Genomic DNA, 27,698 nt, shown 5'->3' on the forward strand with positions numbered 1-27,698 from the left:
CAATATAAGGTTTACAATATATATATATATATATATATATATATATATATATTGAAAAGAAAAGTCTATTAGTATTTACATTTTTCATTATTCCATATCACCTAAATACTTTGAAGTGAAGTTGGTTAATAATTAACAATAAATTGACATAAGATTGATAAATAATCTAAATATAATTACTTTTAATTAATATAAAATTATGTTGTGCTAAAACGCTATTATAATATGTAAGCATTTTGAGGAAAATACTAATTAGTATGAGATTTCATTAAACTAAAAAAAAAAAAAAGTTTTTAACAAAAACAAAAGACTTTATATTATATATTTAAAATAACAATTCTTATTTATCTAAGAAGCACTAGTGTGCATATCAATTTCATTAATAGAAAGTATATTATATATTTTATTTGAAAATTTGGAAATTATTGTTAGTGAAAACTTAATAGTTTATATTCGTAATTAGTTAGAGTTTGAAAGAATTTTTATGTATTTTTTGACCCTTTTATGTAGTCTATGGTATGAAGGTAGACCATCCCCATTGAGGGATAATTTTTTTCGAGTTTATAATTAATAAAATTTTAATCTTCCAAAAAAAAAATTAATGATAAAAATTTAAGACAATTTTGTGAAAATTTCCCAAAATTTATTAAAAAAAGAATAAAAAATACTAATAAGTAGAGAAGCATTAGGTAAGTTATTTGGTTAATTATAAAAACAAAGAGGGGTGGGATCTCACTGAAGGCCCTGAACCCCATACTCTCCGTTCTTCTCCTGCGACTCCGAGAGCCACACCGTCGGCATTAGACGACGCCGGCAAGACCCACTGGTTGCGAGGAACGGCGTCGTTCTTGCTATTTGGAATTGGAACTCCATTTGCTTTCTCTTCGCAGATTTATTTTTACAAAGAAGAGCAAACGTGAAACGAAACGAAGCTGAACACGGGCTCTAATTCTATCCATTTTCTTCTCTGCCTGTTACTTTCTTCTCCAGCGTCCTATTGTCGGAATCTACGGTATCAACTTCGCAAGTTTGAAATTTACCCAAAGAATCGAAGATAAATCCCCAGGTTGTTGTCGGTATTTGCAAGAAAATCTCATAGAATTATCGGCCAAGAAATTTTCATATGACATTGTCGGCACCCTGAGGTTCAGTTAAATTGCAATTTTTTATTCGAAATTATACTAGTTCAATTATTATTATTATTATTTTTTTGGTTTCTTTTAGGCATAACATTTGTGTTCTTGAAGAGAATTGGAGGAGTGGGGGGCAGGGGTTAGGCTCTTACGTTCTGGTTTTAATTTGAATAGCTCTCTCGTATGCTCTGTTTGGTTTCCAGGAAAACACATGCACTAGAAACGAAAAAGAAATACGTTTTTTATTTTTTTATATTAGATTTTTATGCAGTTGGAAGCTTTTTATGATTGGATTTGACATTCAGTTCTTTTAGATGCTAATTGCAAGCAAATTTACAATTTCAGTGCTTGTTGATTTTCCTTCTTTCGTGGTTCTTCGTGCCAAGCAGAGGCTTCTATTGAGGTTTTATTACAGTGGTTTTGTGACTTCGTCAAAAAATGAGTGCCTCAGATAGCGGTTCTCAAGATGGGAGGGATGAAGGTTAGATGACTTGCTAATTGAAGACTAAGTGTGATCGCATCGTGAATTTATTTTTATTTATCGTGTCTTTTTCCAATGCTAAAACTATGAAGGAAAACTCCTTGGTAAATCATTTGTGCCCAGGCTTCTATAAGACCAGGATAAAATTGCATGCCGTGTGTGAATTTTGACTCTACTGTCTTATGTTTCCTCCAAGCTTTAATGTCTTTACTCAATTATAATGCTCGTTGAGCGAGAAAATGAAGGTTTTTGTGTATAAGTTATCTTATTCTGCTCTAATCAATTATTTGAAGACAATGGAAACCAGTTGAGAGAAAGAAAAGGATAATTTCTCTTGGACCCTGAACCCATGCATGAAACATGAATAGCTTTAATTGTTAGCTGGACCAGTGTTTAACCATTGCACTTTCTTCTCGTAATTTTAGAGAGCCATTTAGTCTCTTTATTTCACTTTTCATTCTTTGATGCAAATTTTGAACTTGATATGAAAGGTCAATTGTATTGGTTTTATATTCCTTCATGTCAGAAGTTGTTTAGTTACTATTGAGCATGTAGTCATTTAAATGTTGGTATGTTGAATGGTTGTAGCTTATAATAATTTTGGCTTTCTTCATTTACTTAAACTGCACCATGGTTTTCAGTTTGCTATAATCATATGTTACTTCAAATTTTGGTTTGCAGATGACGAGGAAGAATATGAGGAGGCTGGCGGGGGTAATCGGTTGTTGGGATTTATGTTCGGCAATGTTGATAACTCTGGTGATCTCGATGTTGATTATCTTGATGAGGTAACTATATTCTTACTATTATGCTATTTCTAACTTTTTTTAGTACGGTTGAACTGACAAGGTGTGAGAAGCATTTGCATGACAGTTAATTGAAATTCTTGCTTTTCATGTTGGGTAAATGTATATTTGACAGTGCCCATTTTTACTTTTAAAATAAAAAGTATAATCTTATTAGATAAAATAGTATTACAACTCTTCAGGAGTATGAGAAATCAGCTATTGAAAAAAACCAAAAAAAAAAAAAAAAAAAATTACAAACAAAACTTAAGTAAAGATCTTGGGAACATAAAGTAGTAAAACAAGAAACTAGATATATATTGTATTTTTAAGTTTTTTATTTATTCCACAAGGTATAAACATTAGAACCTTTCCTTCTCAAATTAAAGATTTATTTTATGAGTTTTTATATACTTCTAATCAGGCTTCAAAAGAATTAGATTAGTGATTAATAGTAAAGGCAACGAATTAATTCCTAGAAACTTCTTTCAAATCAATTGGTTTGCTTCATAAAGGATTTATGTAATGATTTTTCTGCTTGATAAAGTAAAGTTCCTATATATAGTACGAAACTCCTTGAAGGATTTTTTTTACCCCTTTAGGCTTTGAATATTTGTGGTTGAGGTAAAAAATGTACAGTTTCTCCGTTTGTCATTATTTACACATAATATACCATTTGATATTGGAAAATATGGAAATAAAATACCTATTGCCTTTTCCATCCTTGTATTTTAGTTAAATTAGTATTAGAAGATGCAGTTTGTATATAATTGAAAATTATTGGTTATTGGAAGTGCTTTCTTCTAATACATTGTGCACATTTTTAATTGATGGTTTTATGTCGAGTGTTCTTACCTTGATGATAAAATTACCATTAAAAAAAAAAAAAAAAGAAGAAGAAGAAGAAGAAGAAAAAAACCTTGATGGTTAATACTATTTTGCTTTTCAGGATGCAAAGGAGCATCTTGCTGCGTTGGCTGACAAGCTTGGCCCATCTTTAACAGATATAGATGTATGAAAATCTTAATTACCTCTCTAGCTCTATTTTCTCCATTACTTGAAAGTTAGTGAATATTATTTTCTGAGGCCAATGATCTTGGCTTCTGTTACTTGTCTTCCTCTGAGTAAGTCTCTTTATTTGTTTTTCCCCTTTGTAAACTAATAATTGTGTTTGATTTTCAGTTGTCAGTAAAATCACCACAGACATCAACTGATATTGTAGACCAAGGTGATGTTGTAAGCCTGGAAAAACCATCTAATGCAATTTATGAATTTCCTTTAAGTGTCGTCATCTTTTGTCCTTAAAGATTCTGTGTGTTTGTAACTCAAGATTTTAATATGGTGGTTTTATGTAGACTGTAGGTTATTGGTTATAATTTTTTTATACATGCACTATTATACATCTATGTAAGTTGAACAAAAAATAAAGTCTTTTCCAACAATGCCATCTCTGTTGACTCTAAAGTTTTGACTTGGGCTTTTTTTTTTTTTTTTTTGGGAAATGCTGTCACAATAAATGGTGTTTTTATTTTTATTTTTTATGATTCTAGATTTTATTCGATTGTTTTAGATGTCTATATGTAATTTTTTAAGGTTGGATGCATATTCTTTTTTTTTTTTTTTTTTTTAAAATTTAAATTTTAGGTTGTCTAAACTATTTCCTGAAGTGGTGGGAGATGCACATTCAGTCTCCTTGATTGTTAGTACTGGGGTTTGTCTTTTTCCAAACCTAATGCATGCTCATTGTGTTTCTTTTTATGTCAGATTATGATGAGAAAGCTGAAGATGCAATTGATTATGAAGACATTGAGGAGCAATATGAGGGACCAGAGATTCAAGCTGCTAGTGAGGAGGACTATCTATTGCCCAAAAAGGAATACCTTTCTGCTGATGTTTCTTTATCTGCATTGAAGCCCACAGCTTCTGTGTTCGATGATGAAAATTATGATGAGGAAATTGAACAGGAACATGATGTGGTTGATAACGATTTTGATGTTCACATGGTGCCTTTATCTAGTATGCTTTCAGTTTATCTAATTCCTTTTAGGTGCTAAACTTTTCTTCATTGTTCATTTATTATTTTCCTTCCATGCCGAAACTTTTTTAGCATAAGTTTATTGAGATGGTTGAATGTGGTTATCCTTAGTTGAGTTGAAATATATTGTGAATTTTGTTTATTTTCTCATCTGTTGCTTGAAGTTAAACGAGAATGTAGAAGTTTATCTTTAGTTCCATTTATTTGTATTCTGATTTTAGGTTAATTTAGTTTCCTCATATGTTAACCTAGCTGGAGTTAAAGGTTTGAAGATTGATAGCTTTTTTGTCACTTTACTTGGTTTGAGTTGGAGTATATTTCTTTGCAAAGGTTTCCAGAGAATGTTCACTTGTTTGGGTCTTTTTCATTGCTTATTTAGCCTTATTATAACTTTTGTTATTTTTCTTCATGGTCTAGCTTTGTATTTTAGTGTTGTACTTATTTTAGCATGCCTCTTTCAGGTGAACAAGGTAAGTCTCCTGTGGTGGTTTCTACAGGAGAAAAATCTATAGATGATGATGAGCAGATTGGCAGCCAGGAAACTGAAAGTTCCACTGATGATGCAGAAGGGTTTCAGGTTAGATTTTATTCTTAATTAAGTAGACCAGCAGAGTACCTTTTTTTTTTTTTTTGGGATATTATATTATTTTCTTTTACATGTGATTGGTTGTTATCTTATTTTTTTTTTTTTGGTTTGGGTCATGAGACTCATGACTACCTTATTTCTGTGATGAGATCAAAACAGGAAGTGGTAAATGATAAAGGTTCCACGCCACTGCCGGTTTTATGTATAGAAGATGGAATGGTGATCTTACGATTCTCTGAAATCTTTGGCATTCATGAGCCCATTAAGAAGAGAGAGAAAAGAGACCGCAGATATTCTGTTCCCAAAGGTGTGCAGTGTATATATGGATTGCAATTATCCCAATAGTAACATCTTGACGGTTCAAGAAAAATTTTCTTCTTGCCATGCTTGGATTGAAATTATGTTTGTGATGTGCATTTTCAAAAAAATACAGTTTGTTTTTTGTAAAATTTTATTAATATTTTGTTCATTTTCCTTTTTTATTTCTTTTTGATACTTCAATAGAGAAATAACTCTTACGTGTACTCCTTGTTTGTGTCCTCTCCGGATTTTCTGCTCGTTGTCCAATCCTTGTAGATAAGTATAAATCTATGAATTTGTCTGATATCGTTGAAGAAGATGAAGAGGCATTTTTGAAAGATGCTGGTAAAGGTTTATCATCTTTGAAACAGACAGATCTATATGACATTTCTATATGTAATGATGATGAGTTGGAATATACAAAATTTGGTGCAATGCAAAGGGCTTCCCCCATGGCTTCACACAATGATGAGCAAAGAAACGACACTTGTCTCATTGCAGAGCGAATGAATAAAGATTTAACTGTTTGTCCTATTGGAGGGCAGTCATCACTATGTCCTGAACTTTATCTGCTTGACCAACAAGATTGGGAAGGTGGAATTGTCTGGGATAGTTCTCCTGTAGTAAATGACAATTCTGTCGAGAGTTGTGAAATTTCAGGACCTGATTTGGAAGCTTCTGTGGATAGTGAAACTGAACTTGAGTCTGGGCCACGAAATCTTCGGTTAAGGCCACAGGTGGAAACTGATGAGAAGAATCATGATGGTCTCCTGCATAGCTCCTCAGTTCTTTTGGAGCCATTTGGCTCAAGGACAGGATCTTCAAATCTCCCATTCCCTGAAAAGAGATACCATCCCCAACTTTTACGGTTGTTATCCCGTCAAGAAATAGATGACTCTAATGACATGGATGGCAAAATTGAAAAAGCTTCTGATAAACAGCTTCGCCTAAACAATGTTGTAAGGGATTTTATCAAAGTTACATCCCAAAACAGAGACATGCTAGAAGGATCATGGTCAGACAGAATAAAGTGGGAGGCAGATACACCTGTCAGAAAGCCCAAACTTATTTTTGATCTTCAAGATGAGCAGATGCTATTTGAAGTTATGGATGACGAGGATGGTAAACATGTCACGCTTCATGCAGGGGCCATGATCATGACTCGGCCTGAAAAGGCGAGCAATGGGGAATCTCTCGAACTGCCTGGTCATGGAGGTCAATCTGGTTGGAGGCATGTTTCGAATGACAAAAACTATTCAAACAGGAAAACTTCTCAGCAGATGAAATCGAATTCTAAAAAACGCACAACTCAAGCAATCAAAATTTATCACTCACAGCCTGCACTTACACTGCAGACAATGAAATTGAAGTTGAGCAAGTAAGATATGTGCTTATTTTACTCTCTATTCCTTTATTTTGTGGTATTCTCAACTTTATTTCTTGTGCATTGTTTCACAATTTTTTTTTTTTTTTTCCCTTGATTTGTCAATATGTCACATACTGCAATTTTAAAATAGATTTTTTTCAGTTCAGTGAATGGAAAGGTTTTTTTTTTTTTATTGCTTAATAAACAAAATATACCTAGTTAATTGACCAATTTTTCAATTGTCATGTTTGTTTCCATCCATACATTCGTTCAGTTCATTAAATAGAAACCTTTTTTTTTTTCTTTTTTTTTTTTTTTTGAGTTGTTGACATAATGTCAAAATCTGCCCGATTAATCCACCAACCCCTTAATCTTCATGTTAATTTCCACCTATACATCACATTATGCGAAGATACTCTGGCTGGTATGACCCCTATTGTTCGTTAGCTTTTATTTAGAAACAATCTCTATTAATGTGGATAACTTTATTGTTAAATGAAGATGGTGTTTTCTAATGGAATTCAAAGTTTACCCACTTTTCATGATTAATAATTTATGTTGGAAAGATGTTTTGTATAAAGGCAATTGCTAGTTTATTGCTACTATTTGTAATTGCACCATGTGCTTACATAGAGAATCCTGTCCAGTAAAGTGCTGCAATGCTTGTACTTTTGTTTTTGATCTCTTTGACGATTCCTCTTCTTCTTAAGATTGTGTATTGATAAAGTTCCTTTTTTTTATTATTTAAAGTAAAAAACCATCCAGTACATGAATAAAGGGTGGGAAATCCTTGAAAGGTAAAAAATAGAACAAAAGACGAGACAAAAACTAAACTAGCATGCATCATTAGACAAAACATGCTTCCAGCATAAGTTAAGAATAAAGAAATGGTTACTGTTTCTGTTTCTTTAGAAGACAGTGCACAAAAAGATGCCAAGGACTTATTTTGGTCTGTAATGCATACAAATGAAGAAACTTGACCTAAAAAATCCTTCCTTCTCTTTTTCCAACAACGTTAACCAAACAGTAGCCAAAACTGCACTTCTCCATAATCATTTCCTAAAAAAGAATAATAACATTTAAGATATACCTAGAAACTCCCCAACTTTCTCAAAACTCTGAGTTATGGAAAAAACAATGACATTGTGATTCAAAAATGAATGATTAGCATTTGCACTGTTCTGCTATTTTGAAATGGTTATTAGCTTTAATTAGTTGCTAAGTTTTGTATCGTCATTGTGTGTCTTATTTGAACGGGAATGCAGCTTGTTTGTGTGCAAGATTTCTTGCTGTCACACACGATCCACTATACTGTAATTCATCTTGGTTTTCTGTTAAATTGTTTCATTTACATCTTACTTCCATGCACGAAAACACATTGCTTTGCAGTAAGGATGTAGCTAATTTTCATCGGCCAAAAGCCTTGTGGTATCCCCATGACAACGAAGTGGCTGTCAAAGAGCAAGGGAAGCTGCCTACTCTAGGACCAATGAAAATTATTATAAAGAGCTTGGGTGGTAAAGGAAGTAAGCTTCATGTGGATGCTGAGGAAACTATATCTTCAGTTAAAGCAAAAGCTTCTAAAAAGCTAGGTTGTCATTCTTCTTTAGATATATTGCCCCATTATGTGTTAAATTATTTTTAGATTTTGTTGTCTTAAACAATTGATGGTTATACACTTTGAACTGTTAATTTCAAAAGTTTGAGCAGCACTGAACTTACTAGCTCCATTCTGGTTGTAGATTTCAAGTCTTCAGAAACAGTGAAAATGTTTTACTTAGGGAAAGAACTTGAGGATCATAAATCTCTTGCTGCCCAAAATGTTCAACCAAACTCTTTGCTTCATCTTGTTCGTACAAAAATTCATTTGCTACCAAGGGCACAAAAGCTTCCTGGTGAAAATAAATCTGTTCGACCTCCTGGAGCATTTAAGAAGAAATCTGATCTTTCTGTTAAAGATGGTCATGTCTTTCTAATGGAGTAAGTGACTCAGAAGTCTAATTTATTAGAGTATACCTTTGTGATTGTCTTTCTTGTGTGGCATGTTATGCATTTGTGGACAGATGGTAACAAATTCCAAGTTATAACTTCTGCCTTATTAAAAAGGAGAACGGGGAATATGATTTATATTTTTGTTTTATGTATTTCTTTGCCCTGCAATTATATTGTGAGTTTATTACCATCTGTAGACATGTACATGTTATTCAAATGCCAGTATGCGCATGAGGTGTCCAGTTGGCCAAAATGTGAACGCATGAGGTCACAAACTTTCTGTCTGTCTGTCTGTCTGTCTGTCTCTCTCTCTCTCTCTCTCTCTCTATGTATATTTGTGTATGCATGCACGTTGCACACATGTATTACAATTTTTCAGCTTTCAACTTTCATTTATGTAGCCCTTTTCTTTTTTTGACACCTGATGTTGAGTCATAATATCCTAAAAACTATTAAACTGATTTTAAAGAGATTTTTCTTGTGTTTCTTCTGTGTATGATAAGCTCTAGAAGGTTGAAAAAAAACTTTCTATGCATTTAAAATAAGTATCATACCTCTGTATGTAATTGTAAATTGCTTTTATGTGAGAGGGCTTAAGGCAGACCTTCATTTTTGTCTTTGCAGGTATTGTGAGGAAAGACCTTTACTTTTGAGCAACATTGGGATGGGTGCAAAGCTCTGTAATTATTATCAAAAATCTGCCCCGGATGATCAAACCGTCGCTATGTTGCGCAGCGCCAACAACAACATGGGACATATCATTTCTCTAAATCCTGCTGATAAATCACCTTTCCTAGCTGATATAAAAGCTGGTTGCAGTCAGTTGGCTATTGAAACGAACATGTACAGAGCACCCATATTCTCCCATAAGGTGCCCTTGACTGATTATTTGTTAGTTCGTTCGGCAAAGGGAAAACTTTCAATAAGACGCATTGACAGGCTTGATGTTGTCGGGCAACAGGTTTTTCATCTATAGTCATTCAGAAATTTCTTTTTCAATTTATTCTGTTCTTAATTTATATGTAAATCTTGATACTTTCTAGGTTGATGTTTAGAACTGTAATGAACTTGCAACAGTAGATCTCTTTTTATTTTAAAAATTATAATTATGTATAAATCTTTTGGGTTTTTTCCTAAGTAAATATTGTGCCATTTTGGCCAGCTTTATGAGCACCTTGCACTGCCAGCTGGCAGCCACTGCAAATTATGCAAGATCTATTTGTGTTACATGTAACTTTTGAAGCTTTTTACCATTGAAACTAAATATTTTGATTGTTTTATGCAGGAACCTCTCATGGAGGTAATGTCTCCTGGCACTAAGAATCTTCAAAATTATATGATGAACAGGCTCATAGTCTACATGTGCCGCGAGTTTCGTGCCGCTGAAAAGCGTCAATTACTTCCTTGTGTACGTGCTGATGCATTACCATCACAATTTCCCTACCTATCTGAAGCGTTTCTTCGGAAGAAGCTGAGGGAATTTGCAAATTTGCAGGTACTCATGTTGTTAACTGTGTTAAGTGTGATTTCTTGGCTTGATTTAAGCATTCAGATTCACTTCTTAACAGCTTAAGCTTTGGGATTAATAGTAACTTAATACTGGTTAGGTTAAATTGAACTTCTTGTTTATTGTTAGCAGCTGACTGGATTCTCAATGGCTTTTTGATATCCATGTTACTCAGTTTCTTCATGTAATATTTTCTTTTATAATTTTCTCATGGATCATATAAATGCAACTGCAATGTTACAGAGGAGCTCAAATGGACAGTGGATTTGGGTTAAGAAACGCAATTTTCGTATTTTCTCAGAGGATGAGTTGAGAAATATGGTGAAACCTGAGGAGGTGAGTTTATTTCTTTGTGCCTTTTCTTTAGAAAATAACTTTTTATTTTTTTTATTTTTTTAATTGGTTATCATATGAAGTATGAATGACCTTCAAAATCAATTTTAAATGTTTTTGAATTACATTGTGAGCTTAAGCCCGTTTGCTTATTCCATGTTAAGATCAATCCAGTTATTTTCCCATTCCATGGCTTTTGACCTTTGTTTTATGCGGCGATTGCGATTCAAATGTAAGGAGAAACTCCATGAAAATTAATGTACTTTGTTGTCACAAACATAAATTGTTTGGATTACTAATTAATCTATCATTTTGCTAAATAATATGTCCTTAAAGCTGCTTAGCAGATAACAGCACTTGCATTTCACCAATGGGATTCACATGTTAATCTTCTCTCCTCTTATGTTTTAAAAAATTTCAGTAGATAAATTATCTTCTCTAATTTGTACTCTAAATGTCTTAAATCAGCTGGGCAAATTGATAGCTTGTCTAAGGAGTCATAATTCTTTTCTACTGTTTATGTTTCTAAATATGTCTTTTTGTTTTCTTTGTTCATTTTCCTTGTGAGGCTTAGGTATGTGCATATGAAAGTATGCAAGCTGGCTTATATCGACTCAAACATTTAGGAATTACTGAGTTCCATCCCTCAGCCATATCTTCTGCAATGAGTCGTCTTCCTGATGAAGCCATAACCCTCGCTGCGGCATCACATATTGAGAGGGAACTGCAGATTACTCCATGGAACTTGAGTAGCAACTTTGTTTCCTGTACACAGGTAAAGTAATATAGTCGGTACTACAACTTTTTTTTTTTTTTTTTTTTTGGTCAATTAGGTCTGCCGTTTGTTTTGTGTGATATAAAGTGATGATTTCTGGGAGAGGTGGATAATTTCATCAACCATCAGAAGTGTTGTTTTACTGTTTTTAATTTATTTATAGTTTTGCAATTTGTTCCTTAGCAGGGAAAAGAGAATATTGAACGTTTGGAAATTACTGGTGTTGGTGATCCATCTGGTCGGGGCCTAGGTTTTAGCTATGTCCGTGCTACTGCAAAAGCACCAGTGTCAAGTGCAACAATGAAAAAAAAATCAGCTGCTAGTCGAGGAGGTTCTACTGTTACTGGAACGGATGCTGATTTACGTAGATTGAGCATGGAGGCTGCAAGAGAGGTGTGTTTTGCTTGGTTAAAATATGTAACAAAAGCTCTTTTTCTTTATTTCATTTTGTTGTGTTTATTTTGTGTATTAATTGAATCTACCAATTCATGTTATTATGTGATCCAGTCAAGGAATGGACAATCTGTTATATTTGCATTTTGTTCTGACCATCTGTGTCTATCTATCAGTGAAGATGCTTCATCATGTATATCTTTACCTTGTGCCTTTTTTTGTGAACAAAATAAGTCTAAAATGCTACAAAAAGTGACGATAAGCAGAAAATTTGTCAGCCAGCGTTTCTCTTGCAGTCCCTGTCTCCATTTTTCCTTTGTTGTTTTTAGCCCCTATCTCTCTACATGCATATGTGTTTCCAATAGTTGAAGTGTACACAACTGACTTGAACATTTATAATGGTTTCTTTTTACCCATCTGATTGTTGATTAAAGCAAATGGGAGCTAGATGTATGCATGATTGCTTGTATGCTGCAGCAGCTGCAGCATCAATAGCTCAATTTTTTTTTTTTTTACTCTGTTCCAATTTACAGGTTCTCCTGAAATTCGATGTTCCCGATGAACTGATTGCAAAACAGACTAGATGGCATAGAATTGCTATGATACGCAAGCTTTCAAGTGAACAAGCTGCAGCAGGTGTCAAAGTTGATCCAACCACTATCAGCAAATATGCACGTGGCCAGCGCATGTCTTTTCTTCAGTTGCAGCAGCAGACCAGAGAGAAGTGTCAGGAAATTTGGGATCGGCAAATTCAGAGTCTTTCAGTTTTTGATGGCGATGAAAATGAGAGTGACTCTGAAGAAAATAATAGTGATCTGGATTCCTTTGCGGGAGATTTAGAGAATCTGCTTGATGCAGAGGAATGTGAAGAAGGGGTAGAGGGTAACCTCGAGTCCAAGAATGATAAAACAGATGGTGGTAAGGGCCTTAAAATGAGAAGGCGTCCATCCTCAGTTCAGGCTGAAGAGGAAATTGAAGATGAAGCAGCAGAAGCAGCTGATTTATGCAGGTTGCTTATGGATGGTAAGGGTAATTTGGCTTTCAAGCAGTTACAGCAAAACACTGCCCTTTTTTTTTTTTCTTTTTTTTTGGGGGTTATTTTAACCTTTTTTGTTTTTTTGTTTTCTTTGTGTTTTTCTAGTAAGAAACATAAATTTATTAATTGAAAAATACATCATACAAATGTTCAAGTGGATGAGAAATCCTCCTGTCCAGTCATATTGGGCTAAATTTGAAATAGCTCAATTTAATTGAGCTGGACTTAAAATAGTCCAACACAATCTGGTCTAGTTCTACATATCAAACTGGCCCTTATAGGTCTTCGTACAAAATTAACTATATTACCCTTCATAAACATAATAGGAGAATAGAAAAAAACATGTCTTGGTTCTTCTTAAACATCTAATATGCTTGTAATACTATTTTGCATTTATGTGTATTATTCACAGACAACATTCTTCTTTTGTGTTGTGTGTTTTGACTGTGACAGCTGTTCTGCAGATGATGAAACTGAAAGGAAGAGGAAGAAGAAGTCAAGAGTTATGATGGGAGAGGAAGCTGGATTAGGTCCAGGCTCACGAACACCTTTTGGTTTTGAGAATGCAGATCGTGTCAAGCAAATTATAAGTTCAGTTCAAACTGATGGGTCCTATATTACAAAAGAGAATGCGATTGGGGACTTGAAGGTGGTGTGAATGGATTATGCTGGTTTTTATTTCAAGTCATATGCTTGCTTGTTTACTTTTCTTTTCTAAGTGTTCTCATGAATTCAAGCGAATGTATATAAGCCTACTCCTGTATATGGAGGTGGAATTGAGGTTAATGCTCTAATTTTTGTTTGCAGGTGGAGAATCTTCTCAAGAAGAACAAGTCTGGAAAAGCGAAAACAACGAAAAAAAATGATATTGCACCTATGGATTTGATGAATAAGAAACTCAAAATAGCTGGAGATGGAGTCAAGGCAAGGGAGCTTGTCCTTCTCTTATTATTTATTTTTCTTAACTCAAAATAGCTATTGAGGTGTTCTCTTACATCCTACTGCTTTCAGACTGAAATTAGGGTTATAAAAATGTGATAATTTTTGGAACTTTATTTGAGGGTATGTTCATTATCTGGTTCTAAATAGTTAGTTACTTTGAAATCCCTTTATTTTCGTGATGAACCAATAAATTTATATGTGAAAGGATTTACAGAAAAGGAAACAAAAAGCTGATTCTAAAGGGTTCCCTATTTACAAATTTTAACTATAAATTTTCTCAACTTGATATGGAAACTAATAATGCAAGAAGACACATAAATACAATAATTAGATAGTACAAGAAGACACATGAACATAATAACAAAATCCGCAAGAATTATATTTTGAAAACTGGTTCTGAACATTTTCCATTAGTGTTATTTTCTTATATATTTATCTATTTTTTTTCAAAAAATAGATCCTTAGTTCACTTAAATTCATTGCTGCCAAGTATATGCTGTAAAAGTAATGATTCTTATCTTTAATCTTAAAATCTTGATCCTGTTTATGCTTTTCCCAACCTGTTGGTTTTAGATGGGCTTTCAATTTTAGATGAATTTTTTTTATAGGTTTGTAATATCATTCTATGATTGGGTTTGCTGGTTGTTAGTTTCTTTTTATACGTTCTATGAAATGGAACTTCTACAAGGGAATTAGAACTGGCATTTGTTACTTTGTCTTCAATGTTTATACATAAAATTTTGTTTTTCTATCTTTGATCAATTTCTCTTCCTCTTATATGAATTCTCCTTAATTTATTATAGTTGATCAGTTTCTCTTCATCTTATTTGAATTCGCCTTAATTTATTTGCCGAAATCAGATGTTTAAAGAGAAGAAATCAGCAAGAGAGAGTTTTGTCTGTGGGGCATGTGGTCAGGTGTGTAAAAAGTAGAACATTTTATCTTATATATGTTCCCAATAAATAATTTGATAGGTTCTGATTGCTATTGTTTTTACTGACCAGCTTGGACATATGAGGACAAACAAGAACTGCCCCAAGTATGGGGAAGATCTTGAAGCAAACCTTGAAACCCCTGATACAGAGAAAGGATCTGGAAAATCAACTTCTTTGAACCCTTCTGGTCAGTCCCAGCCAAAAGCTCCAGCGAAGAAGTTCATACCTAAAAGTGCAACCAAAATAGCACTAGTTGAAGCTTCTGAGAGTGAAAATAATGGTCCGAGCTCCAAAGTTCTTCCAGTGAAGTTCAAATGTGGCCCAACTGACAAGCTTCCTGATAAAATTTCCCTCGGAGGGGCACAAAGTTCCGATAGACCGGTCACATCTGATCCTGAAACCGGAAAGTCCTCCATTAAGGTTAACAAAATAATTATTTCAAATAAAATGAAACCCGAAGATGTACAAGTTGAATCTCTCAAGGCCCCTATTCTGATTAGGCCCCCATCAGAGACAGATAAAACCCAACTTGAATCACAAAGGCCCACTATTGTTATTCGGCCTCCGGCAAATACAGATAGAGACCAGGTGGAATCTCATAGGTCCTCTACTGTCATACGGCCACCTACTGAAACGGAAAGAGAGCAACCTCATAAGAAAATCATAATTAAGCGGCCAAAAGAAATTATTGATACAGATCAGATCAGTCAGGATGGAGGCACCGAACTCGAGCATAGGAAGACTAAAAGGATAGTTGAATTGTCGAGTTTTGAAAAGCATAGAAAGCAGGAGAATGTGTATTTTGCTGAGCAGGCAGCTAAGAAGAAAGCTAAAGATGATAGGAGACGGTGGGAGGAGCAAGAGAAGTGGAAAAGTGAAGAGAGAAAGAGAGAAGAGAGGGCAAGGAAGCGTCATGAAGAGGAAATGCGGATGTTTGAAGAGAAAGAAAGATTAGCAGAGCTCAGAAGATATGAAGCTTCAATTAGAAGAGAGAGGGAAGAAGAAGAACGCCAAAGGGAAAAGAAGAAGAAAAAGAAGAAAAGGCCTGAGATACGAGATGAGTATATGGAGGACCCTAGAGCAAGAAGATCTGAAAAAAGAGTGGCAGAAAGGGATCGAAGTGCAAAAAGAAGACCTGTTGTTGAGTTGGGAAGGGTAGGTGCTGACTATGGCCCAACAGCAAAGCGTCGTAGAGGAGGAGAGGTAATTTTCTTAAGCTTAGATTCATCTGTAACTTTCTTTCATCATAGTGCTAACTTAAATGGACTTAATAGTATTGATCAAAGGTGAAGGACTGCTTTCATAGAGGAATCGAGAAATGTAATTATACAGTTTTGGATATTTAATAGATTGCTTTTTGCATAAAATTGTTTGGATATAAGTTTATTTGTTTTGGTTGGGTCCCATGTATATTCTTTTCAGCATAGCTATCTAGAATATTAATAGATTATGAGCGGATGCAAACTCCTTTGGGGTTTATAATCATTTTGGGGAAGCTTAATGCTACTTCTGTTGTCAACAAGCAATTCTGTTTTAAACTACTTGCCTAGTCAAAATTTGACTCTCTCTCTCTCTCTCTCTCTTTCAATTGTTCTTGCTTGTTAGAGATCATAGTGATTACAAACATTCTAGAATTGTTATGGATGGAATAAGAACGTAGTCATATTGGAGGACTTGGTATGTCATAGCACATACTCATGTTTTTTATTCACTATATTTTGCTTTAGTATATGAATATTTATTTATATCGAGTTCTTAATTTCCTACAGGTTGGTTTGTCTAACATCTTGGAGGGCATTGTAGAGACCCTAAAAGATCGATATGAAGTATCATATCTTTTCTTAAAACCGGTGTCCAAAAAAGAAGCACCTGATTACCTGGACATCATAGAACGACCAATGGATCTGTCCACCATCAGAGAGAAGGTGAGGAAAATGGAATACAAAAGCCGGGAACAATTCAGGCATGATGTGTGGCAGATCACCTATAACGCCCACAAATATAATGATGGACGTAACCCATGTATACCTCCCCTTGCAGATCAACTTTTGGAGCTTTGCGACTATATGTTAAATGAGAATGATGAGAATTTGACGGAAGCAGAAGCAGGCATTGAATCTAGAGATATTTGAGAAATTTTGAGTGTTAATATGACATCTATTATTTCGTAGAATGCCCCAATATTTAACTTGTTTTACTAGCAGCGTGAGGTTTTGATTGCTTTTTATGTAAAAATCATGCAAAAGCCGAGTCCAACTAACAATTTATGTAAAGAATGTTGCAATATTCCTTATTTGTATATTTGTAAATACTGTGAGTTCTTTGATGACTGGCTCCAAAGTTGTATTAATAGAAAACCATCAATATATATATATATATATATATGATGAAAGGATTATATCATTTATATTCTCTGCCTCTGCTCTCAGCCCACAAAGGACTTTAAATTGGCTCTTCGAGGCAGCACTAGTTTATTATATTTCATACCTATACACACACACACACACACACACACACACACATATATATATATATATATATTAATGTTTTCAGTGGAGAAAGTGCAAAACGCGACTTTATAAGTTTTGGGAATTGTCCTCCTCCTGACAGGAGGAAATTAAGAATATCGCTGAAAGTGGCTGTCATCTTCCCACTTCCAGCTTATAGTTGCGAAATTAGCCTTGTAACTAGGAAGTTTTTCATGTTTTCTTGTAGCGATTAGAACTTGGTATCGCTCCCAAAATGAATATCTTTTTCATCAAAACCGATCAAATTAATTGTTGGGAGCACTTGCTTCTTGTTGGGGATTCTCTGTTAGTTACTGGAAGGGGAGAGTTTGCTGGCTTGAACTCATCACCCTATCTGCATGTCAGTTCTCATATTTATCAGTTTAATCGTTTATGTTTTTATTTAATATAATGTGGTCATAATATTTCTTCGTTTTTATTTACTTATTCATTTTTTTTATGGAACATAATATTTCTAATTGAAAAAATGATGCGTAAGTCATGTAACAATATATGTTATCTGGAATGTGTTTTAGAAACCTGGTGCTTGCTTTATCAAAGCTGCCAAGGCTGGAGCGATGGATGGCCTTCAGGGGATTCTTGATGGATTAGCATGGGGAAAGATTCCTTCTTTTGAGACAGGTGGACCGTTTGAAATTATATATTCTGGACAGGTAGTTCTCACTACATAGTACATAGCCTCATCGATTATCAAAAGCCAAAAAAACTTGGATTTTTAAAAACTTGTGCTTAAAATAAGATATGAGGTTTCCACCAATATCCTTGGTTTATATCAAGTTAAAGAAGGAACTAGGGAGTTTTTTTATGGCACTCATGATGCAGAATATAACTTTTATCACTTATCAAAAGCAAAAAATAACATGAGAAAAGAACTTTATCATCAAATCCATACTTCACATCCAAGTGTTGCAACTTAAAAGGGGGTGTATTTAAGGTAGAATTTAATAGATTTAAAATAAGTTATAGATTTTGAAAGATTTGATAGATTGTTATGGAATTCCATAAATTGCATAAAGAATTTTTAATAATCTAACGAAATCTTTAAGATTAATATTAGATTTTATATTGACAATTTTCTTCATAATTTTACTTTTAAAATCATTTAAAATCTTTTAAAATCCATCATTTTTTAAAATCAATAACTTTTTGAATACCTATAGATTTTAAGAGAATTTTACAAAATGCTAATTGAATATATTTGAATTTTAAAAAAATCCATTAAAATCTGAATTGAATATCATTGAACTTGTATGAATTCCTTTAAAATCTAAATCGAATACCTCTAAATTTCTAACAAATCAATTTGCTAACAAATCTATCACTTTTCCTGTTTTGTTTTATGAAACTCAACTTTTTTTGGTTAATAATCACAATTTTTCATTTATTGTATTTTCCTTTTAAAAGTTATCTTTTGATGTGTCTCAGTGATTCATCAGGGACAAAATGTCACGAAGCCTAAAAATGTATATGACCTGCTGGGTGGTCAACTCAGTTATGATAAGCAGAATGCAATTGAAATGCCTAATGATCGAAATCATAAAATCCAACAAGTATGATAACCAGTTTTATTATAAATATGGTGGCTCTGCTTCAAAAGGGCTTACAGAGTTATGTATTTCAAGATCCATAAAAAGTATTTTACATTTAACGATATTCATAATCTGTCTCGTAGGTGGAAGCATTCCCAATTATTATCCTCTCCTTCAGCTTTGTCCATTGTGTTGTATGGTATCACCGTATAAGTGACACACCATATTAGAAGGTAGGAAATTGGTTTAAACTCCTTGCGACTCATAGCCAGTGATAGTTGTGTTCTTTTTGCGATAGAGATGATTATTTCAATTTATTTTGCTCCAGTGCAGTTCGTGATGCTTTTGTACCTCTTCTCTTGCAGGTTGTGAATCATCCTAATTATGAGATCTCATGCTGCTTTATGTTGGTAAGAAAACATGCGACATCCGAAGATTTTTCATATCTCAAGTGTGTACATGGTGCTCTCCAGATTGTCGCTCCTCTGAAGGCTAAAAACTATTGGTCTCAGCTTGTTATACTGCTAAGCTTAAATTGGATCACAGCTGAAAGTTGTAACGATACGCAGTTGTGTTGGTTTATTTCCAGAATGATCAATATGTTCAAGTGCGTGCATTTTGTTAGGTTTGGACACCAGCCCCTATCTCTCATAAATAAAAAGAAGAAGAAGAAGAAGAAGAAGAAGAAGAAGAAGAAATAGTGTAGATGTATTTTGCTCTCCTCTAACAGAACAATGGTGGTGATTAATCTAAGAAGGGTTGTCGTTGCAAGTTTACATGGCCTGGTTTTTGATGGCTTGAAAAGCAGTAAGCCATTTTCCTTTCGCGTATCGAATAATGAGGTACTAACCTTTCTGAATCTAGCTTCTTTTTGCTACTTCCACTCTAACTTTGTTTCCCTTTACCATTAAATGAGGCAAACAGGATCTATTTGAAGCATCAAAGAGAAGCTTGTAAAGGTTAAACCCATTTTCATTGTATATCTTTAATTTCCATATGTAATGTGTATATATATATATATATATATATGAAAATGAAAATCATTCATCTTGTTGAAGTTTTCTTCCTCTCTCCATTTGACACTTTTGCTTTGATAATGTATAAGAAAGCATCAAGGAGCAATAATAAAGCGTTAAATTAGCGAAACAAAAATGACAACAATGCAAGTATAAAATTTCATATTACTGAAATTTTACATTTCCGAATATTTGAGAATCCTTAAGAGGAGCCATCAATGTGTTCAACGAAGTTTTTCTTTGGGGCCCTTTCGCATAGCAGTCTGTTTGATCACAGCGTTTACAGCCAAAAAAAAAAAAAAAGAAAAAAAAAAAAAAAGAAGAAAGCAATGCGGTGATATTGTGACCACCAGAGAGAGAGAGAGAGAGAGGCAGACTACCTTGACAAGTGCACTTACCAACCTGCTCTTACAAATTCATGAAATTCAAGCACATTATTCTCTGGACATTATTCAAGCTTATCATTATTCTTCATCTGAAAATATTATATATAAAAGTAATATTAATAACATGGATTCAGACTTGACATGCCCAGATGCATGATCATGGTAGAAATCCTGGAAGTAGAAGACTGTTACGGTGCCTGAACAGCTCGAAGATTAAAAACAAAATACAAAGCCAGTTGTCAGATATCAATATTTGAGTTGTCATTGTTTGATTAAGAAAAAATTATAAGAGAAGTAAACATAAATAGCATAAAGTGATGCTAGCTAGCATATAAACATTTTAAAAATTAGAAATTTTCATGAAAACTTGAGTTTTCTTTTCAATTACCCTTTGTTTTTGAAGATTCAGAAGTAGTTTTAATCAACAAAGGTTGATTTCAGAATTTAGATTTGTGGAACTAATTAATTCTCGTTAAGAAAAATAATATATATATATATATATATTTTAATAATATGAACAATTAAATAATGTGTAAATTTAATGATTTGCGTACATACCCATTCATTTGGAAGACAGATATCTTGTCCCATAAGCTTGATTCTCTTGGAGCTAATCTGAGGAGGTGACTGATCGATCATATATATATTATTTTGATATCCACTAGCTTGATCAGAACATTCACACCTAGTACTGTCTACATTTGGTTCATCATAATCATAGAGGAAGTGTATCCCACACTTTTTTATGTCCAAATTAACACCTACACCTGCCATCAAATATATACTGAAAGAAGCCTGCAGGCTGTCCACATTCCTACGATTGAAGCACCAATGAGGTCCAATCAGTTGTCCCAACACTCGCCCATCCAAATGCATATATTGGTCGTGCATAATGAACACGTAATCAGCATTATGGGTATTTGCTAGTAATGAAGTAGTTGCATGACCATCAATATATTTGTGAAGACGGCCGTCACTAGTATTGGTTTTGAAATTGATATTGTATTTCAATGAAACATTCCTCATGCGCTTATCATGATCATCATCATCAAAATTATTCGACACACCAACAATGCAGACAACAAAAGGGTACGGGCTATTAGTAAATTTAAACCAATTTAGAGGAAGCTGGAAATTGATCGTATTCCCATCATCAGTACTTACATTGTTGAACCACTTTGGGATTTCACCTCCTGGGTACACAACATCAACAAATGGACATGCGCCCTGTACCATGGACGAGAAATTAAAGACCATAAAAAGTAATTAAGAGCATGCAAGAATATCACATGTCAACATATACATACAGGGAGAGAAGAATAATACGTACATAAATTCTATTGTAAACAGTGTCAGAAATTATGTGGTTGCGTGTGTTGTGATCTAACTCCATACAATTTTCAAACCTCCAAAACATAGAGACAAGATGCCCAAAATATTGTCGGTTGTGAATGTGAGCCGATTCACAACTTGATATTGTTTTCATTGACGTACAACTGGCTGCTTCAAACATCCATAATGAATATGGAAGCTGTTGTATTGATTTCAAGGCTCTCACAGTATTTTATATCCAATTTTTCCAAACCAAGTGGAAGGCGAGGCAATTCTTCAAGTGATGAACATTCCTCAAGTTTCAACGTAACAAGCCTAGATAGTTTACAAAGGCTGTTTGGGAGAAACTTAATCTGTGGGCAACTGTCAAGGTTTAAAGTTGTGAGCCCAGTTAGATTTTCAATTGATTCGGGTAACTCTTCAATCCTTGTTCCCCCTAAATCAATTTCATTCAAGCATTCCATAACATCGCAGATTTCTGGAAACTTTCCCTGCAGGTTTGGGCAATCAAGAAGAATCAGCTTTTCTAGATATTTCAACTTCCAAATGCTCTGGGGTAGAATTTTAAGTCTTTTGCAATCCTTCGAATTTAAGTGTTTGAGCTTTTCTATATTTTCAATTGATTCGGGTAACTTTTCAATCCCTGTTCCCCTTAAATCAATTTCATACAAGTATTCTATAACATTGCAGATTTCTGGAAACTTCCCCCGCAGGTTTGGGCAATTAGGAACAATCAGTCTTTTCAGATAATTCAACTTCCAAATGCTCTGGGGTAGACTTTTAAGTCTTTTGCAGTCCTTCAGACTTAAGTATTTGAGCTTTTTTACATTTTCAATTGATTCGGGTAACTCTTTAATCCCTGTTCCCTCTAACGAAAGCCAATGCAAGCATTTCATATCACCTGAAGAGATTTCTGGAAACTTTTCCAGGTTTGGGCAATCACTAAGATCCAGCCGATACAGGTATCTCAATTTCCCAATGCTTTCTGGTATACTTCTCAGTCTTTCGCAATTTGAGAAATATAATTCAACGGAAGCTGATGATGAGGTCTCTTCTTCTACAAATGCTGTATTATTGGTTGCAATATTTTCAGAATCTCTGAATTCTTCGAGATTCTCGCATCTACTCAAATCTAGAATCCAAAGCTTGGGGTGATTCTGAAAATTTAAAGCAACTTGAACCAAACTTTTACAACCTCGGAGTGTTATAGTTTCAAGATTGATAGCCCCAGACAAATTTGGTATTTCAGTAAGGTGCTCACAATAACTAGCATCAATCTTCTTTAACTTCACGAGGTGTCATGTAAGTCACAAACCAAAAATAAATAATAAATAAATAAAATAAAATAAGAGACCAAAAGGATCAATTGCATTGCATCTATTTTTATTAAACATATCATATATAACAATGTATATTACATATATAACTAAATTAAGCAATCATATCTGAACTTCATTCCAAAGTATACTTCTACTTCTAAGTCCTGTGCAATATGAGAAATCTAATCCAACGGGAATTGATGAGAGCATTTCTTGACTTTCAGATGATCCGCATTCTTTCAGATTGTAACAATGACTTAAATCTAGAATCTGAAGCTTGCGGAGACTCTGAAGATTTAAGTGAATTTGAACCAGATTTATACAACCTCGGAGACTTATAATTTCAAGATTGATAGCCCCAGACAGATTTGGTATTCTAGTAAGTTGCTTGGAATAACTAAGATCAATCTTCTTTAACTTCTCGAGGTCAAGGAGCTGTCATGTCAGTCACAAACCATAAAATAAAAACAAATAAAAAAAATAATGAAAGGATCAACTGCATGCATCTACTTTAATTAAAAATAACCACATAACATATCATGATGTGTATAAAACCTATATATATACATGACGATTACTGTATCAGGCGATCATATGTACCTGGACTTCATTCCAAAGTTTCTCAATTTTGCTCCCATGCATAATAAGCCCAACAAGATTCTTCGGACTAAAATTTGGCAAATATTTCAAAGGGCATGAATCCCAACGAAGGTATCTTAGCTCCTCAGAAATATCAAACAGACCTTCAGAGGCATATATATTATATGGATCTTGTAGGTATCCAGGCCCAAACTCCCCATCATATTGTGTTTCTCCTTCATATATTTCAAGATATCTTAGATGGCACATATGTAAGAATGCTGTAGGGCTCACTTGGACATTTTTTTTAATACCACGATCAGACAGATTCAATAATATGCCTTGGATTGCATCAGTTCCCTGAAAAACAAATCATTGTTATACATAGAGATAAAATATAAGAAAATCTCTTAAATATGTAGCATATTTAAATACACAAATCAATATACATTTGCACTTACTTTATTTTTCTCCAATATATTTGCACTTACTTTATTGTTCTCCAATATATGGCAGATATCTGTAGCAGTCCACAACCTACTACGATTTCCAGGTATTTTGCTTTCATCACAAACAATTGCCTGACCCACTTCTCTTAGTAAATCATGCATTGACAAGCATCTTCTTCCGTACAAGCGGCTTTCTGTTAATAAGGATTTATCAATAAAAGCAGTTATTTCTGTTGTCACATCATAATGGTCACTGAAACTGAACATGTATTCTACTTCTTCTCTGTAAACTTCATTGGTAACGAAGCATGCAAAATCAAGAAACATATTCTGGGTGCCTTTGCTTAATCCGTCATAACTTATTTTCAATACTTGAAGAATTTCCTTGTGTGGATCTATTGCCTGCTTATCCAATGCACTTTCCCATTCTTGTTTACTCTTGGAGCAAAGGAAAGAGCCCAATATTTTAAGAGCTAATGGATTGCCATTTGCCCTAGTCATCGCTCTTTCTGATAATGCTTCATTGTCTACTGCACAGAAATTTGTTTTCCAAAAGCATGCTTATGGAAGAGTTTACGAGCTTCACAGTAATCTAACCCCTTAACCTCAAAAATTTTATCAGTGAATGACTTGAGCAACAGCACATCTCTAGTTGTGACAATGCTACTTCCAGTAGCAAATTGTTCATGCCCTTCAAGAAAATAATTTAATGATAATATTTCATCCATATCATCTAAAACAACAATCACTTTTTTTTTGTCCAACCGCTTTTGAATAAATGTTGACATTATGGATGGGATATCCTCCATTTGAATAGATTTATCATTTAATAAGCCTAAAAGAAGTTTCTTTCTCAAATTCTCTTTTCCTTCTATTTTGGATTTCTCCCTAATATTCTGAAGGAAGTAACCAACATCGAAAGAAGATTTATATAGGTCAAACACAGTACTAGCTAGGGTGGTCTTACCAATACCTCCCATGCCCCAAATGCCTATTATGCGAGCATCATCCTTCGAGTCAATGCATAACAATGATTCGATATCCTTGACACGCTCTTCAATTCCAATCAAGTTCTTTTTGAAATGATCAATTGTTAATTGGTCTTTTGGCAACTTCAATAAAACATCATTAACGATCTTGTCAATTAGCTCGTGATCATACCTAACCAAAAAAAAAAAAAAAAGGAAAAAAATCAAATACAGTTTATTAGTAACAAAGGCTCTGAAATAAATTTAGGTATTTAAAAGAATAAAATTGAAGGTTTCAATTCTCAACATATTATTATTATTATTATTTTCTTTTTTGAGATAGCATATATATATATATTAGTCATATAACTAGATTATCTAAATTTCTATTCAATATTAATAGTTGCTCTTGCCGATTAATAAGGATATAGTGTTATTTATTTTTTTCACTTGTTGGCATTTGTTAAATAAAGTCTTTTATTACTTGTCGGAAAAAATAAAATGGTGTTCATTGTATTAGTTTCATTTACTGGAATGCCCTAGCTGGTCAAAATTTCATTCTTTTGTTTAATTTTATTATTTTGTTTGTAAATAATGAAATTTAACAAGCACAAATATTATGCATTTTTTTAATAAATATTCTGCATAAAAGTTCTAAATATTAGATGGTAAACATTATCCAGCCCTTTTATTGGTTGGAAACAATTTGTAATATTAAGGGATAACAAAACGAATTAGGATTTTCTTTGCTTTTTGCATCTATGTTTATATATGTTTGATTTTCAATCCAAACTGTGAATTGTTAATATCAAATTATAATGTAAAATGATAATTATTAAGCTTGTATTAATGTGTATATATTTTAGTGTAAAATAAAAAACATATACAAGACGTCACATGACTTATCTGGATATTAGTCCTAAACACCTAATATGAACGCCAAGTAGATGATTGCTATATATATGTGTGTGTGTATACATCTAAGAGGGCCATTATTACTTATTTAAACGTTAACTACTCATTGGATTGATTTGACCAAAGAAGAAATAGTTCCAAAAGATGATAAGGTACACTCTTCTTTTAAAAAAAGACAAAAAGAGAAAATTATTTTTTTGGGGGTGGGTGGGGGGTGGAGAATGAACAAAACGGGTTGTAGTTCAGAAGTAGAGAATATATAGTTACCCCTACAGAATTTAGGTGAACCAAAAATTTTATGTAATATATATCAAACATATAAAGCAAAGAGAATATCCAACATATAAGACGTGTTGTAGTTCAGAAGTTACCCCTAATACTTTTGTAACCTGTATAAATACTTTCTGTATCAATGAGAATCGCAAGCCTTGATTACTACATCTGTTATTTTTTCTTTCACAACCTGACTTAACAATAACAATAACTTTGTCCAAAACTAAAGGATAGTAAAATGCATTGAACCATAACTCTCACTGAATAATGATGGTTTGCAAAATGATTGATGGAACATTGTTAATTTATATAAGGAAACATGATTAATTATTCTACACCAAATAATAATCAGTACGAAAGTTACCTAAAATTTTCTGAATCATGACCGGCCACATCACACACTTCATCTAGAGCATCCCTCCATTGCTGCACCATCTCAATTCTATCCTTAAAACATTCTGCGTGTTTAGCAAATGCAACTGCATAGCTCTCCTCCTGCTGCCGTACAACGGTTGGTTTTATGCCATAAAAAATGGGTATTACATTCCCTTTAATTTCTCCATTTCTATTCCTGTTGCATTCAAGTATTTGACGCACTTCATCCAAACACCATCTGGAAGAAGCAAAATCTTTGGAGAAAACTATTATCCAAATCTTGGATCCCATCATTGCTTTCCTAAGTTGCGGTGAAATTTTATATCCAGTTTCAGCTTTTTTATCATCCATGAAGGTTCGGATATTCTTTTTATGCAAAGCATCGTAAAGATGTCCAGTAAAACCTCGGCGGGTGTCCTTACCTCTGAAACTGAGAAACACCTCGAACTCGTACTCTTCGTGAGAAGAAGAACTCTCGTACTTGTACTCCTTTTGAGAAGAAGTACGCTCGTACTCGTACTCTTCTTGAGAAGAAGAAGAAGAAGCCATATATTTCTATAATCTGCAAGGTAAAACAAAAATATTAGAACAAATTGAAACTCCCATAATTTGCCTGAATTACTAATTAGTGAACAACCAAAATGCTCGGTTTCTCTGTTTGGTTGGAGGGAGCAAAATAAAATGAAGTTGGAAGAAGCTTTAAGCATTCTCCTTCTGGATCTATATAATTATGCTCATTGCACAGAGCCTCACCGTTGTGTTAATTTCTCTATACATATATTCTTCCCAACCCTCTATTCTAATGCCCCTTTATATGTATAGATAACATTTCTGGTTGTTGATCAGCTCAGAAACATAAAACCATCGCAAATACACTTAAATTTGTTTATTGATGGGTCGTATAACGCATTATAGATAAGATCTGAATTTCAGATTTAAAAATATACGAACTCAATGAAAAAGAAAATGCAGACGCAAGAGGAGGAAAACCAACATGCCTCTGTTCCCCAGAACTTGGGCCTCCAACAAGTAGAACTACGTCGTTGCTGCCGCTAGGCTCTCCATAAGAAGCCGATGCCGTTTCAGCCTCTCCTATTACTGGTTTCTTTCTCCGACAGATTGATCGCCTGCACAGAACACCAAAAACCAACACCCCATTTGGCTATTTTAATTTGTTTTCCCAAAATGCTCTGTTTTCTCTGTTTCGAGAGCAAGAAAGAGAGGAGGACCAAAAAAAAAAAAAAACGCTTTATCTTTTCTTCCTTGAACCTTCGCAAGCCCAAAAAGACAATAACTCAAATGAGCTTTCTCTGTCCTCTAAGCACCAGCCCATTCAAATACAGGCTTTCAGTCTTACCACTTGGCATGTAGGGTAATAAAAAAAAAAATTGTCGAAGCATTGATATTTTAAAAAGAGGAATTTTTCATAA

At 33.9% G+C, this 27,698-nt stretch overlaps 2 protein-coding genes across 5 annotated transcripts; one reads left to right on the top strand and one right to left on the bottom strand.

The window, feature by feature from the left end:
- Positions 1 to 701: 701 nt before the first annotated feature.
- On the top strand, positions 702 to 17,006 carry LOC107431378 (transcription initiation factor TFIID subunit 1). Of its 4 annotated transcripts, none has more exons than XM_048464462.2 (22): positions 702 to 1,145; positions 1,479 to 1,614; positions 2,296 to 2,402; positions 3,349 to 3,411; positions 3,582 to 3,627; positions 4,164 to 4,415; positions 4,896 to 5,011; positions 5,141 to 5,327; positions 5,597 to 6,698; positions 8,076 to 8,278; positions 8,429 to 8,666; positions 9,303 to 9,639; positions 9,964 to 10,173; positions 10,429 to 10,521; positions 11,093 to 11,293; positions 11,480 to 11,686; positions 12,220 to 12,709; positions 13,187 to 13,371; positions 13,530 to 13,646; positions 14,525 to 14,581; positions 14,669 to 15,802; positions 16,369 to 17,006. In XM_048464462.2, the coding sequence occupies exons 2-22, from the start codon at positions 1,572 to 1,574 to the stop codon at positions 16,729 to 16,731; spliced, it is 5,751 nt and encodes a 1,916-aa protein (XP_048320419.2). In that variant the 5' UTR covers positions 702 to 1,145; positions 1,479 to 1,571; the 3' UTR covers positions 16,732 to 17,006. The 4 variants fall into 4 exon arrangements, with proteins under 4 accessions (XP_048320419.2, XP_048320422.2, XP_048320421.2 ...); XM_048464465.2 differs by having other exon boundaries at positions 5,180 to 5,327; XM_048464464.2 differs by having other exon boundaries at positions 1,523 to 1,614.
- A 4,143-nt stretch (positions 17,007 to 21,149) lies between these two features.
- Positions 21,150 to 27,429, bottom strand: LOC107431428 (disease resistance protein RUN1-like). The gene is made up of 9 exons (XM_060818231.1): positions 27,263 to 27,429; positions 26,691 to 26,830; positions 26,258 to 26,569; positions 24,705 to 24,898; positions 23,750 to 23,931; positions 23,310 to 23,648; positions 22,836 to 23,144; positions 21,389 to 22,676; positions 21,150 to 21,285 (listed from the first exon to the last, which is right to left on the bottom strand). Exons 3-8 carry the CDS (start codon positions 26,560 to 26,562, stop codon positions 21,564 to 21,566), a joined length of 2,442 nt encoding a protein of 813 aa, XP_060674214.1. The 5' UTR covers positions 26,563 to 26,569; positions 26,691 to 26,830; positions 27,263 to 27,429; the 3' UTR covers positions 21,150 to 21,285; positions 21,389 to 21,563.
- Between the last annotated feature and the right edge of the window lie 269 nt (positions 27,430 to 27,698).

The sequence above is a fragment of the Ziziphus jujuba genome, chromosome 6 (genome assembly GCF_031755915.1).
Source record: "Ziziphus jujuba cultivar Dongzao chromosome 6, ASM3175591v1".
Taxonomy (NCBI): Eukaryota; Viridiplantae; Streptophyta; class Magnoliopsida; order Rosales; family Rhamnaceae; genus Ziziphus; species Ziziphus jujuba.

What these genes read in the sequence shown, in the direction of transcription:
- LOC107431378 (XM_048464462.2), top strand. Translation starts at nt 1,572, where the DNA reads ATGAGTGCCTCAGATAGCGGTTCTCAAGATGGGAGGGATGAAG. An exon ending in GGTCATGTCTTTCTAATGGA is followed by an intron (nt 8,667 to 9,302) that starts GTAAGTGACTCA and finishes TTGTCTTTGCAG; the next exon opens with GTATTGTGAGGAAAGACCTT. An exon ending in ATATGGTGAAACCTGAGGAG is followed by an intron (nt 10,522 to 11,092) that starts GTGAGTTTATTT and finishes TGTGAGGCTTAG; the next exon opens with GTATGTGCATATGAAAGTAT.
- LOC107431428 (XM_060818231.1), bottom strand. Translation starts at nt 26,562, where the DNA reads ATGATGGGATCCAAGATTTGGATAATAGTTTTCTCCAAAGATTTTGCT. An exon ending in ATATATTGGAGAAAAATAAA is followed by an intron (nt 23,649 to 23,749) that starts GTAAGTGCAAAT and finishes TTTGTTTTTCAG; the next exon opens with GGAACTGATGCAATCCAAGG. An exon ending in AACTTTGGAATGAAGTCCAG is followed by an intron (nt 23,145 to 23,309) that starts GTACATATGATC and finishes CTGACATGACAG; the next exon opens with CTCCTTGACCTCGAGAAGTT.